We start from the raw sequence: 14,585 nt of genomic DNA, 5'->3' as shown, positions 1-14,585 counted from the left end.
ATTAGAATTAGGTGAGGATCATGATATAATAGTTTAAGATTGGACAGACATACCAAGGCAAGAGTTTTGAGGTAAGCTTTTTCAGTGTCTTAGAAAGTGAACAATCATTTGCTGCTATTTATTGAAAAATTGAATAGTCTGATGTTGGTTTATGTGGGTTTTTCGGGAAGTTCCTGAAATGAACAATGAAGTTTTTTGTAACTCTTATCTGCCTGAGCAAGAGTTTCCTGGAATAGCAAAGTCATGTTGTTGAAGACAGTTGTATAGTGATAGTTAATATAGATTGTAAACTCAGTGTAGACAGTTTCAGTTCTCAGTGTCCATTTAGAACCACAAGAAACTTGAACATGTATTTATAAAAAGTCTGATTCTTAGGCTAGTTTGCAAAGACAGTGCATTCTCTTGGTTAATAGTTTGACTTTCAATTTTTTCTCCTGAGGAGTGAGGTCTGACTTTAACAATTCGGTGTCAGACATGCCCAAGTAGGCAGTTGGATAGGTGAGTCTGAAGCTTCATAAAGAGGTCAGGATCACTGTAATACCAGCAATTTGGGAGGCCAAGGCAGGTGGATCACCTGAGGTCAGGAGCTCGAGACCAGCCAGGCCAACATGGTGACACCCCATCTCTACTAAAAATACAAAAAATTAGCCAGGCGTTGTGGTGGGTGCCTGTAATCCCAGCTACTCAGGAGGCTGAGACAGGAGAATCACTTGAACCCAGGATGCAGAGGTTGTGGTGAGCCGAGATCGTGCCATTGCACTCCAGCCTAGGCAACAAGAGCAAAACTCTGTCTCAAAAAAAAAAAAAGGTTAGGATCAGAGATGGAAATTTGGGAGTTAGTGCGTATAGATGTTGTCCACCCAGAATGAGCCTGCCTAAGGAGGAAACATAGAAGAAAAATGCTTGTGCCAGGACTTAGGCCACACTGGTGTGTGTATGTGTGGCTGAGGGTGGGGTAAAAGGGTGGAATAAATTTACAAAGGGGTGGCCAGAGAGGTTGGAAGAAAACCAGGATATTGTTATAGAGAAGCCAAGGAAAATGTTTTTAGGATGATGAAGGACTGGTCAAACTCCTATAATTATAGGTAGAAGCAGTGAAGATAACTGGTGTAGGTTAGTTGAGGAAATTTCTACCTGAAAGCTCTATGTTTAACTCATTTTTGTGTGTATATGTATACACACAGGCACACAGTATGGGTTAGGGAAAGGGTCATGATATAATTGTGGATATTGTAGCTGGTTTGAAGTATACATAGGGAAGAGTGGGAGACCAAACAACAGAGAAATAGAGTAAGATTATTGGCCAGCGTTGAGGCCCATTTGGGTTCGCTGATCAGACTGCTCTGTTGTGTGACTGACTACTCAGCAGTGCTGAGATGAGCTGGTGCTGATGTGGAGAAAGTCTTAGGTGGATTAGGATTGGGATGGACTAGGATATATTTGTGCATTACAGTAGACCCAAGTATATGTACCTTTCTGCCTTTGGAGTGGCTGTAGCGCTGTGTTGCTTCATTTATTTCTGATGGGCTCTCCTGATGACCTCACTTGTTTGAAAGCTTACTGCTTGACTGGTATTCAGCCCATCTGAACTTATTTTACTTCAGTTGAGAAGTAAATTAGTTCCCCCCTTTTCCTGGTTTCCACAGAGTCGTGAGATCTCCGGTGTTGCTTCTTAGGAAGAAGGGGCATTTGACTAAATTTATAAAGGAAGTATAAGAATTTGCCAAGAGGTCAGAGAATGGGATGAAGGGGAAGGGGTTAATTGTTCCTGGTAGAGGGATATGCTTGTACAAAGTTAAGAGGTCTGAGCAAAGCACCTTAAGGGAATAGAAGCTACAAATAATTTCTTTGAGGCAATGAAGCGCTTACTCACTGTGTATCTCTGGAGATGGAGCTGAAAAGTAGTGGGGTCAGAACACAAAGTTCTTGTAAGCCTAGGTGAAGAATGACCTGTTGGCCCCAGAGATTTTTACTTCACAGTTTTTCTATGCATGTGCAAAATAAAGGCTGTTCACAGAGCTATTCAGTTCATGACATTCTTCATGTAAGAATTGTCTAGTGGGAAAATCTGTTTGCAGATTAGTTATCTGAATTTGATAATATTTTCTTAGAAATAATAATTTTACCAATTTGGCTGCCATGTTACTCCATAAAAGTTACTTAATTTCTCATTTTGGCTGTGATTGGGGAAAAGGTTAGTGATACATAGCTTGCAGTTTTATATACAGTACATAAATTGGATGTTCATAATTTGGGAGTATACAGTGACAAAAATAGTATATGTTAAATGCTTACTGTGTGTTAGGTATAATACATGCATTCTGATTTAGATCTCACATCCTTTTGAAGTAATTGTTTTTTGTTGTTGTTTTTTGTTGTTTGAGATGGAGTCTCGCTCTGTAGCCCAGGCTGGAGTGCAATGGCGGGATCTTGGCTCACTGCCACTTCCGCCTTTCGGGTTCAAGCGATTCTCCTGCCCCAGCCTCCTGAGTAGCTGGGACTACAGGCATGCACCATCACACCCGGCTAATTTTTGTATTTTTAGTAGAGACAGGGTTTCACCATATTGGTCAGGCTGGTCTTGATCTCCTGACCTTGTGATCTGTCTGCCTTGGCCTCCCAAAGTGATGGGATTACAGGCATGTGTCACTGTGCCCAGCCATTGAGGTAATTGTTAATTCCTTTCTCTCTCTCTTTTTTTTTTTTTTTTTTTTTTTGAGATGGAATTTTGCTCTTGTCACCTAGACTAGAGTACAATGGTGCAATCTTGGCTCACTGCAACCTCTGCCTCCCAGGTTCAAAGAGATTCTCCTGCCTCAGCCTCCCTAGTAGCTGCAATTACAGGTGCCCGCCACCATGCCCGGCTAATTTTTTGTATTTTTGGTAGAGACAGGATTTCGCCATGTTGGCCAGGCTGGTATCCAACTCCTGGCCTCAGGTGATCTGCCTGCCTAGGCCTCCCAAAGTGCTGGGAATACAGGCACTTTGGGAGCCACCGCACCTGGCTTTGTTAGTTACTTTCTCTGAAGAGGAGACTAATGCGGTTTTCTCAGTGTCATACTTCTCACTCTCTTCAGTGTTCAAATGAAGGAATCAGGATTTAAACCTAGGTTAGGCTTACCCTAGAACTTACTCTCAGTTTCTCTTAAAGAAAGAGAACTTCCTATGTGCTGTATAAACCCTTTATCACTAGTGCCAAAGTTGTGTGTACCATAATTAACATTTCACTGTAGGTGTTAATTAAATGTAGGGATGTGTTAACCTCTAAGCTTTTGAGAAGACTGAACAGATAGTAAGCAATAATGAAGCAAAGAGAGAATCTAGGCTCATATAGCCAATCTTTGGTAAACTAGAATCCATTTAATTCACCTAATGGAAAATTCAGATAGCCCAAACAGTATCCTATTTGTCAGAATTCTGGTTAATTCAAATATTACTGTTTTTAAATGTTTTTCTATATCCTCATAGGAAATCTTTCAACATGGTTTAAAGACTGTCGTTTGTAATGTATATGCATGTTTTACTCTCTTTTTCTTCACTTTGTGTTAATACTTTATTTTTTTCTATTTATAATATACTGAGGTTTCCTAAATAAGCCAAATTAGAAGAATAGTTCTACAAATAAAAATGAAAACCTCTGAAAAAAAGTTGTGGCTGTGGAGTTTTTTTCAGTTGGTTATTCAGGTATACCTTTTCTTACTGTTTTGGTGAAAATCTACAACTTGGCCTTTACCTTAGATCTTATAAAGATGGTAGAGTATGCTTGGAAATTGGTTCATTGTTATGCTGCCTTCCTGTTAGGATTGGTATGTGAGCAATTTCTAATTTTCCACTTAGCAAGTAATGTGAAGGAGGATTAGAGTGCCTCCTACCCGTCACCAAATCACAAAAAAGCTTTTCCGAAGATAATGGTAGTTTTATAGTTTTGAGATCAGTTGATTTGGCCCTAGGAAGACTCTATTTTGAGGTCTTTTTTCAGTATCTTTGAAATTAACTGGCCATATAAGGGAGAGATTTTTTTTCCTTCACAGCTCTTCTTCCCCCAAAGAAAACCTTTACCAGAAGATTGAAGAATGCTGGCATTTTTAATATGTTGCCAAGTCTTCCACTGTTGCCAAGGAAAGTTGGCCACTACTTAGTGGAATTTGTCTTATAAAGGCTTTAGTAGTGTTAGTTTTTAAAAAATGTTATAAATATTATTGTCATAGATTACAGAATGACAAAATAGCATTTGTCCAGTTCAGATGCCTCTTGGAGAGAAAGACTAGAAAAGTTGTTCACACACACACACACACACACACACACACACACTCTCTCTCTCTCTCTCTCTTTCTCTGTGTGTCTCTCTCTCTTTCTCCCTCCCCCGTCTTTTTAACATGATAAGCAAATCATATTTACCTTGTGCCAAGTATGCTAATAACATTCTTAATGAAACCTACATGAATATTTAGAAAGTAGGTGATTTTATGAGATTTGCAGTTTAAAAACATAAAAGGCGATACATAATACTATTTGGTCATGACTGAAAAATATGTCATGTGATAATTCAGTTATTTTTGAAGGGAAATGAAATTTCATTTTTTTAATTATTATTGAGATGGAATTTTGCTCTTGTTGCCCAGGCTGGAGTGCAATGGCCTGATCTCGGCTTACCACAATCTCCGCCTCCTGGGTTCAAGCGATTCTGCTGCCTCAGCCTCCTGAATAGCTGGGATTATAATATTGGTCAGGCTGGCCTCGAACTCCCGACCTCAGGTGATCCGCCCACCTCAGCCTCCCAAAGTGTTGCAATTACAGGCTTGAGCCACTGTGCCCAGCCGAAATTTCATTCTTAACAGTAGCTGTCAAATGTGGCCTTTTAAATATTTAAATATATATTTAATTCTTCCTGTTAAAATTTTGAGGCCCCTTAAAATGCTGTTTTAATTTTTTATTGTTGGAGTTAGGAGGTGGTTAAAGGGTGAATAATTAGCTGGGCTTCACAGGATATCTTTATGTCAGTGGGTCATCATATCTCACCGTGTGAAGTCTGATCTTTTCAGCAGTTCATTTTGCGATAATCTGGTATTGTAGAATCTCTTATGCTAATTAGAGGGTAAAGTATAAATGTTAACTTAGAAGTACATAATGAGAAATAATCTGGCTTGATATAACAATGTTTTAAGGGGGGGATGTGAGTGATGCAGTGGGGGCAGGAAGGGACATAAAGATTTTTTAAAAAATGTTTCTTTCCTTAAGAAGTTTATGATACGATGAAACCCAGGAAGTTTTTATTTACATAGCCAACTTGATCCTGGTAAGTAAATCAATTTAGAAGACCTGATTTCAGATCTGAGGGTTGGTTGAGAATAGCTTTAGGGTAGTGAGTTTTCAACCTTTTTGGTCTCAGGACCTCTTTATACTCTTAAATGTTACTGAAACAGAATATGAAAACAGAACTTTTAGGTTACAAACAATTGTAATTTACTTAAAAATAACAAATATTATGAAGTTAACGAATCTTAAAATTAACAAATCTTAAAAAACTATTTTCAAAAATATGAGAATAGCATTGTTTTACATATTTGCAAGTTTCTTTAATGTCTAGCTGAATAGAAAACAGCCGGATTCACACATCTGCTTTTGCCTTTTAGTTTATTACAATATTCAGTGTGGTCTCTGGAAAACTCCATTGTACACTCGTGTGAGAGAAGTGTAAAAAGGCAAATAACTTAATATTTTACAAAAATAGTTTTTACTTCAGGATGCTCCCATAAAGGTTCCCCAGACCCCACATACTTGGAGAATCTCTGCTTTAGAGCAAAATCAAGTGGGTTGTCTATCCTACCTTTGATCTTACTCTGAATTGGATATTCTTACAGGCTGTTTCTCTCAAGCTGTAGTAACTCATTAAATTCCATTTCTGGAATCTACTCACAGGTAACTTCTGTGACTGGTTGGAGCCATAGGCTTTGTTGGAAATGGCAAAGCTTGCTAGCTGTGTCATTTCAGGTAAATGTATTCACATTTTGGAATGTTTTCTCTTTTGTAAAATGGGTTGGGTAATACCAATTCATAAGACTTTGGTGTGAATCAAATAAAAAATTAAAGCAATATGCAATTGCTAATCAAATCTTGCTGTTAGTAGGAGTTGGAAGAAAACATTGCCTGACATACATTCCAATTTTCTCATGTACATTTTGATTAAATTTGCAGAATATCCTGAACTCTTGATAAGATTTGTGTCTTCCTTATTTATAAGTTACTCTGCAAGGACTTATTTTTAAAATGCCCTCCGTTTTGTCCTTCTTTCCAGCTCTTACACTCGGGGCTTCTTAGAGCCAGTTCCTTCACAAATAAATGGGAATTTTAAAACAAAAACAGCAAAATATCCTTCCCTAGAGTGTTCATAGTCTTGTGCTTAAATAAACAGTTAAGGAGTTGTTATATAAAAGATACATAGGAGGGCTGTGTGTGTGGTGTGGGGAGTACCAGTTCTGTCTAGACAGATGTACAGTAAGGAAAGGAAGGATTAGTTCATGTGTTCTCAACTGCTGATTTTTTTTTTTCTTTTTTTGAGACGGAGACTCGCTCTGTTGCCCAGGGTGGAGTATAGTGGCACGATCTTGGCTCACTGTAAGCTCCACCTCCCAGGTTCATGCCATTCTCCTGCCTCAGCCTCCCGAGTAGCTGGGACTACAGGTGCCTGCCACCATGCCTGGCTAATTGTTTTTGTATTTTTAGTAGAGATGGGGTTTCACCATGTTAGCCAGAGGATGGTCTCGATCTGCTGACCTTATGATCTGCCTGCCTGTGCCTCCCAAAGTGCTGGGATTACAGGCGTGAGCCACTGCACCCGGCCCAACTGCTGGCTTTTTTTTTTTTTTTTTTTTTTTTTTGAGATGGAGTCTCGCTCTGTTGCCCAGGCTGGAGTGCGGTGGCCGGATCTCAGCTCACTGCAAGCTCTGCCTCCCGGGTTCATGCCATTCTCCGGCCTCAGCCTTCCGAGTAGCTGGGACTACAGGCGCCCGCCACCTTGCCCGGCTAGTTTTTTGTATTTCTTAGTAGAGACGGGGTTTATAACTCCTAAAAGAACATATTTTCAAGCACCTTATATTTTATATTTTAATATCTTATATATATAATTTATCATAAATTATTAATATTTTTATATCTTATATTTTAACACGATTGCTAGATAATTATATAGTGTGAAAAGTTAACTGTATTTTTTCATTCTCTTATTAAAGCATATTTTACTAAAAGGAGAAAATAATACAGGATCAAATCTTTTAGTAGTTAGAATGTGTTTTACCTAAAAGTCATATTAATGGTTTTTAAGTACTTTTTTTCCTTGAATTTATAGGCATTTTCCTTATGTTGATAGAGGAACTGATGGTTAGGGGAAGTGTCTAAACTTAAATCTAACTTATTTAGAGAAAAATTGTACATTGATATCAATATGTACTAGTCATTTTCTGTTTATTTTATTTTCGAGGCAGAGTCATCCTCTGTCACCCAGGCTGGAGTGCAGTGGTGCGAGCTTGGCTCACTGCAACGTCTCCCTCCTGGGTTCAAGTGATTCTCATGCCTCAGCTTCCTGAGTAGGTGGGACTACAGGGCCGCGCCACCACGAATTTTTGTATTTTTAGTAGAGATGGGGTTTCACCATATTGGTCAGGCTGGTCTTGAACTCCTGACCTTGTGATTCGCCTACCTCAGCCTCCCAAAGTGCTGGGATTACAGGTGTGAGCCACCGCACCAGGCCTATTTTATTTTATTTTATTTATTTTATGTTTTATTTTATTTTATTTTTGAGACAGAGTCTCGCCCAGGCTGGAGTCCAGTGGCCCCATCTTGGCTCACTGCAACCTCCACCTCCCAGGTTCAAGTGATTCTTATGCCTCAGCCACCAAGTGTAGCTAGGACTACAGGCGTGCATCATCATACCTGGATAATTTTTGTATTTTTAGTAGAGACTAGGTTTCTCCATGTTGTCCAGGCTAGTCTCAAACTCCAGACCTCAAGTGATCTGCCCATCTTGGCTTCCCAAAGTGCTGGGATTACAGGCATGAGTCACTGTGCCCAGGCAACCTTATTATTATTATTTTTTAAAAGAAATCCTTACCACATATACATGAGATGTATCTATGACATTATTAGGATAACTAGATGGGCTGATAGAAAGATTGCTCAGCACAATTTTCATTTATAAGAAATACTTAATTTGGTTTTTTCCTTTTTCTTAGTGTTGTCAAGTTTTTTCTTTTTTTTGAGACGGAGTCTTGCTCTGTCGCCCAGGCTGGAGTGCAGTGGCCGGATCCCAGCTCACTGCAAGCTCTGCCTCCCGGATTTACGCCATTCTCCTGCCTCAGCCTCCCGAGTAGCTGGGACTACAGGCGCCCGCCACCTCACCCGGCTAGTTTTTTGTATGTTTTTTAGTAGAGACGGGGTTTCACCATGTTAGCCAGGATGGTCTCGATCTCCTGACATTGTGATCCGCCCGTCTCGGCCTCCCAAAGTGCTGGGATTACAGACTTGAGCCACCGCGCCCGGCCAAGTTTTTTCTTTACTTTTAAAGAAATCAACCAGAAATGTTAGAGACCGTGTTGGTTTATGTAAAGAACTCCTTTCATGAATACAGGGCTTCATCTCACAGCAAAAAATTAGTGAATTTGAGTGTTTTAACATGTTTAAGGTACATAGTTATATAGGTATGTATATAGATATATACTTTTTTTTGTGATTGTTTGAATTACCAATTTGATTAGTGGACGGGTCCTGAGTTATTTGATTCACTAAATTCTTGTTTTTTGGTGAATACACCTATCACAGACCTACTTTTTTGAGTTCTAACTTGAAAGTCAGTAGTGGTACTGAAGCCTTTTTTCAAACTTTAACGTGGATTTTGTAGTAAAATTGAGTAAGACAGCCATTTCATAATACCACTTGTAGCTTCCAGCAACTATCATGACATTTTGTATTCAAACGGTTTCTTTAAAGAAGACTTTATAGTTACTTAGGGTTTGGGACTCTATTGTGCTCCTTTCCAGCCTTATTCATTGTGCCTGTCCATCTCTCTATCTTAGAGTAGCTTCTTTTTAAATTTCTTCTTCCAAGGAATCAGCTGATGCTTCTAAGGCAGAGTCTGGAGCCAGTATTATGGTTTCATATCGAAGTGTCAAAGTACTTCATTTTGTAGTGAATGTTAGACGAAAATGTGGAACACATCAACAATTGGAATATTAAAAGGAGGATATTTCCTACTTAGATTTATTTTACTTATTAGGGAACTGAAAATACCTTTTAAGAATGAGTGGCAACAAGATTGGCCTGTGCTCAAATTTTAGGAGGCACAGTGCCCAGAGAGGGCTCCAGAGCTCTTTTGCTGGCTGCCTCCTCTGGAGCAGCTCACTGGCCAGCTGCAGAGCACATTGATCTGGTCATGATTGCTTTCATCCTGGAGTAGAGCAAGTTCACACAATTTAAATCAAGAGCCACATTAGAAGCTCCTGACCTCAGGATAACCTCTCATTTCCTACCTTTGAAAGAGGGAACAAGAGGGAACAGTTCAGTCACTTCCTAACATCTAGCCACAAAAATGCATGGGAAGATACAGCCACATCTAAAGATAGTGATCTCCTGATTTTCTTTATAACTTAGGTGGATTCAGAATACCATCTTCCAGTTTTCCCTCGGAATAAAAGGAACAGTAGTCCTAATCTACGGTTCTGTGTTGAATAGAGAAATAATTCCTTCCCTTCCGCAAGCTCATTTTTTTTCCTATTGAACTTTTCCTAGGCCATTCATATAGATGCAGCCTAGATGAAATAGACTTGGACTGTTTGTAAACTCACCCTTTCCCTAAAATATCATACTGGAGTGTGACATTTCTTACTTGTGTTAGATAGCAGACTAGTGTTTCTTGACGTATACATTTTTAAATGCATGCTTTCTTTTGGTAAATTTAGGCCTCCTGTTATTCTCTGAGTATCCCTACCAGTCACTATAAGGGATTTTTTTTTTTTTTTTTTTTTTTTTTTGAGACGGAGTCTCGCTCTGTCGCCTGGGCTGGAGTGCAGTGGCCGGATCTCAGCTCACTGCAAGCTCCGCCTCCCAGGTTTACGCCATTCTCCTGCCTCAGCCTCCCGAGTAGCTGGGGCTACAGGCGCCCGCCACCTCGCCCGGCTAGTTTTTTGTATTTTTTAGTAGAGACGGGGTTTCACGGTGTTAGCCAGGATGGTCTCGATCTCCTGACCTCGTGATCCGCCCATCTCGGCCTCCCAAAGTGCTGGGATTACAGGCTTGAGCCACCGCGCCCGGCCTTTTTTTTTTTTTAAAGTAAAGATGAGGACTTACTGTGTTGTCCAGGCTGGTCTTGAAATCAGGGCTCAAGCCATCCTCCTGCCTTGGCCTCCCAAAGTGCTGGGATTATAGGAACGAGCCACTGTGCCCAGCTCATTATAAAGGTTTTATTGAAGTTTATTTTCTAGAGATTTCAACTTTGCTTCTGCTGTGACTCACATGCCAGGATAGGTAATTACACATATGGAACACTAAGTTACTGGATTGATAAGAGGGACTGAGAATTGTGAGTAGTTTCTCACCTCTTAAGTTGTAATTGTACTCTTTTCTCCCATTCTATTTTTTTTTTTTTTTTTTTTTTTTTTTTTGAGATGGAGTCTCGTTCTGTCGCCCAGGCTGGAGTGCAGTGGTGCAATCTCGGCTCACTGCAACCTCTGCCTCCCGGGTTCAAGAGATTCTCCTGCCTCAGCCTCCGGAGTAGCTGGGACTACAGGCGCACGCCACCACACCCAGCTAATTTTTTTGTATTTTTAGTAGAGACGAGGTTTCACCATATTGGCCAGGCTGGTCTTGAACTCCTCACCTCATGATCCTGGGATTACAGACGTGAGCCATCACACACAGCTATAAGATTTCTTAATAACAAAGGAACTACCACTTTGCTAGAAGTCTCTGTGCTTGACTTGAAGGACATACTGAGTTACAGCGAAAAAAGTAAGAGCAAAGGTGTTTAATTAGAAATGTCATGAAATGAGGAAAGAAAAGGAAATAAGGTTAAAATATGCGTAGGTGTTTTACAACTATTAAAATTCCGTTGACTTATGTAGTTAGTCAATATCTTTCTACTCAGAAAAAAGAGAAAAAGATCCAGATATTTAACAGAAGTTGCATATGTTTGTGTACCTTCCTGATAATTGATGGTATTGAGCTATCTGTAATCTTGGTTAAATCCTTGTAAGACCACTGATAACATATTAATATTTACTACCTCCGATTGTCCAGAGTTATGGGTATATTATATCCCTAGTTGAAAATCTGACTGATTTATTAAAAAGGATCACACTGTGGGTGTTAGCCTTAGTCAAACAATTTAAACAAGCATGGGGTACTACAAACTGATTTTTTTAAAAATGTGGGACAGTGCTGCTTAAGCCACTTATAATTTCACTTGTTTTTCAGAGATGATTTTTACTTGATGTCTGTTTGTCCCAGATACTGCGATACACTAGACATAGTAATATATGAGATATATGATAGTGGCTGTGATTTATTACACCTAGAACTAAGGGAGGTTTTCAGATGGATATTTTACTTTCCCTTATATGAGGGACTGGGTCATACTGCTTATAAAAGAAATGACTAAAATGGCCTGCTGTGTAGGAAGGGTAACATCTGTGTTCATACAATAAATGGATGTGGCCTAGTTCTCTGGTGGAATGTCTGACACTTGCCAGTACTGTTCTTAAAAAGAGTTGGTTAATAATTTTAAATAATTTGATTTCATTTAAAAATACACTGGTCAGTCTAGGAAAGGTGGATAGCAATGGAAGGTATTTGCTAGAGGCTTTTTGGCCTTCCCCGTGTCTGAAATCTCTTCTCAGAAGTGTTGAAATGTAACCAGGAGTAGAAAAATTTTCCTTACTAATTATGGAATTGAGTCTGGAATTTGCCTTTTTGATTCTGCCAAAGGAGAGATATTCACAGGCCTACCAAAGGAGGAAGGAGGAATACTTATAGGTCTCCTGTAGAAGTACTATTGAAAGTATTATCTGCTTTAAATAAACCTAGTTTTTAAAAATAAAAACTTTTTTTTTTAATTGATACAGGGTCTTGCTATGCTGTCCAGCTGTTCTTGAACTCCTAGGCTCAAACAGTCCTCCCACCTCAGCCTCCCAAGTAGCTGGGATGATAGGTGCATGGCACCATGCCCAGTTTCTATAAACCTAGTTTAAAAATACATAAGAGAAAAATCAGATAAGTTGATCTCATTAGGAAATAATTTGTCAAACACATTTTGGTAGCATAGTAAGTGTGATTTGTTAACTTTCATATAATTTGATATTGCTAAAATTGCTTTTAGGTGTAGGTTTTCTTTTGAAAAAGATTATTGAGGGTTCTGACTATTCAGAAATATTGCTTAATTTCACAAAAATTGAAAGGAAAGGCAGTTTGTGTTTCATTCATAATCTACACATAAACCAACTTATTTGTGTGAAGTTAGTGAAGGAACACACAGGATTTGCATTTTGTCTTATCAGGGTTTACTAAATAGTGATTCTTGGGTGAGTCTTAAGTTTTGAGCTTTCGTTTTCTTCTTTATATAACAGGAATGGTAAATTATCTTTTTTACTTAATAGAATTGTTTTAAGAGTCAAATAAAATTATGGATGTAAAGACTCTGTAAACTCCATAAAGCTAGGTATATAGTGATGTTATTCATGTTATTTTAACAGTAAATTGATGAATGAATTATCCACTTTGTGGAATAATTATTTTAATGATTGGCATAGGGAAGATAATGTACCATTATCAAATATCTCATCTTTGAGAAAAAAGCAATTTTATTTTTATTTAACATTGATATATATTTAAGGACAGTTTTAAACTCTTTAATTTTTATGGATAAATGTACAGCAAATATTAATAAAATGTATAGACATTCAGCAATTAATAGGTTGGCAAACCTATTTGTGATATATATAAATAGACAAAAGTTTGGTGTCTGAAAATTTCCTCATAACCAAGTAATGCTTTTGCCCAGTTCTGCACCTTTTTTATATACCTTGATCCTGTCTCATATTTGTGAGGATTTCCTGAGTCCTTGAATATGCTTTATTGCTTTTCCATGGTGCTTGATGATACTAAAGGTAGGACCAAATTCCCAGCCCAGTAATTTTGTTTTCAAGGAAATTGTTGAAGTTCATTTGTGAAACATAAAGAAAAATATTTTCTGTTTTTAGGGACTCAAGTAAAGAGCAAACCTATGGAAGTGATATCCTATAGTGTGTACCGTCTTGATGGTACTCACCTGAGAGTGGTTGTTGTAAGGAGTATATATTTAAAGCACAGAGGAGAAAACTATGGGAAAAGAACAGAGCAGCCAGAAACCAAACAACACAGCCAAATGATTTAACATAAGTGTGATTGGAGTCCTCAATGAAATGGATACGTGAAAAGATGATTGGCGACATTAGTCACCAGGAATATACAAATTAGAATTACAGTGATACACTGTTCATCAGAGTGGCTAAAATTTAAAAGGTAATACTTGTGTTTATGAAGATTTGGATCGCTGGAACGCATTGCTGGTGGGAATACAAAATGGTGTGGCCGTTTTGGAAAACCAGGAATTCTTTAGAAAGTTAAACATGTATCTGCCATGTGACCCAGCAGTTTTACTCAGGTATTTACCCGACAGAAAGGAAGACATTTGTCCATAAAATGATTATACAACAATGTTCATAGCAAATTTAATTGCAGTATTGACAAACTGAAAACAATGTTCATTAACAAGCAAATGAGAATATGTCATATCCACATAGTAGAATACTCTTAAGCAATAAAAAGAAACAAACCACTGATACACAGAACAACATGGATTAATCTCAGAATTCTTATGCCAAGTAAAGAAGTTACATGTATAAGAGTACATATCCTTATGTGATCGATTTATGTGAAATTCTAAGGAGGATCATGCTGTAAGGGACTGAAAGGAGGTTGCTAATGGGACTACTTGGTTACCTTCTCGCACTGTGAACCTCTAGCATTTTGAGATGTGTAAAGTTCAAAAAACAGTATTTATTTATTTGTTTGTTTGTTTTGAGATGGAGTCTTGTTCTGTCGCCCATTCTGGAGTGCAGTGGCACATCTCGGCTCACCGCAACCTCTACCTTCCGGGTTCAAGCAATTCTCCTGCCTCAGCCTCCGAGTAGCTGGGACTACAGGCACGTGCCACCATACCCTGCTAATTTTTTGTATGTTTTTAGTAGAGACAGGGTTTCACCGTGTTAGCCAGGATGGCCTCCATCTCTTGACCTCGTGATCTGCCCGCCTCAACCTCCCAAAGTACTGCGATTACAGGCGTGAGCCACGATGCCTGGCTCAATGATATTTATTTTTTACAGTCACAGTCTCTTGAAAAAGTAGCACGTCATGAAATACTAGAGTGCTGTGGAAGCCCTGTACAGGGGGCTCTAATTTTTTTTTTTTTTTTTTTTGAGGTGAAGTCTTACTCTGTTGCCCAGGCTGGAGTGCAGTGGCGCCATCTCAGCTCACTGCAGCCTTCGCCTCCTGGGTTGAAG

General features: G+C 38.9%; 1 protein-coding gene across 4 annotated transcripts in view; it reads left to right on the top strand.

Annotated features, from left to right (window-relative positions):
* CDK17 (cyclin dependent kinase 17) overlaps window positions 1–14,585 on the top strand; it is a 115,664-nt gene that overhangs the window by 23,798 nt on the left and 77,281 nt on the right. The window contains exon 1 of one of the 4 annotated variants that reach the window (XM_065524672.2): window positions 5,925–5,991. The exons of the other annotated variants lie outside the window; for them this stretch is intronic. Within the exon in view, the coding sequence (XP_065380744.1) occupies window positions 5,961–5,991 (31 nt within the window). The 5' untranslated portion in view covers window positions 5,925–5,960. Of the gene's footprint in view, window positions 1–5,924; window positions 5,992–14,585 lie in introns of those variants that run through there. 4 annotated transcript variants of the gene reach the window in all.

Source organism: Macaca fascicularis, chromosome 11 (genome assembly GCF_037993035.2).
Source record: "Macaca fascicularis isolate 582-1 chromosome 11, T2T-MFA8v1.1".
In the NCBI taxonomy this organism is placed as follows: Eukaryota; Metazoa; Chordata; class Mammalia; order Primates; family Cercopithecidae; genus Macaca; species Macaca fascicularis.
This window is presented reverse-complemented; position numbering and strand designations above follow the sequence as displayed.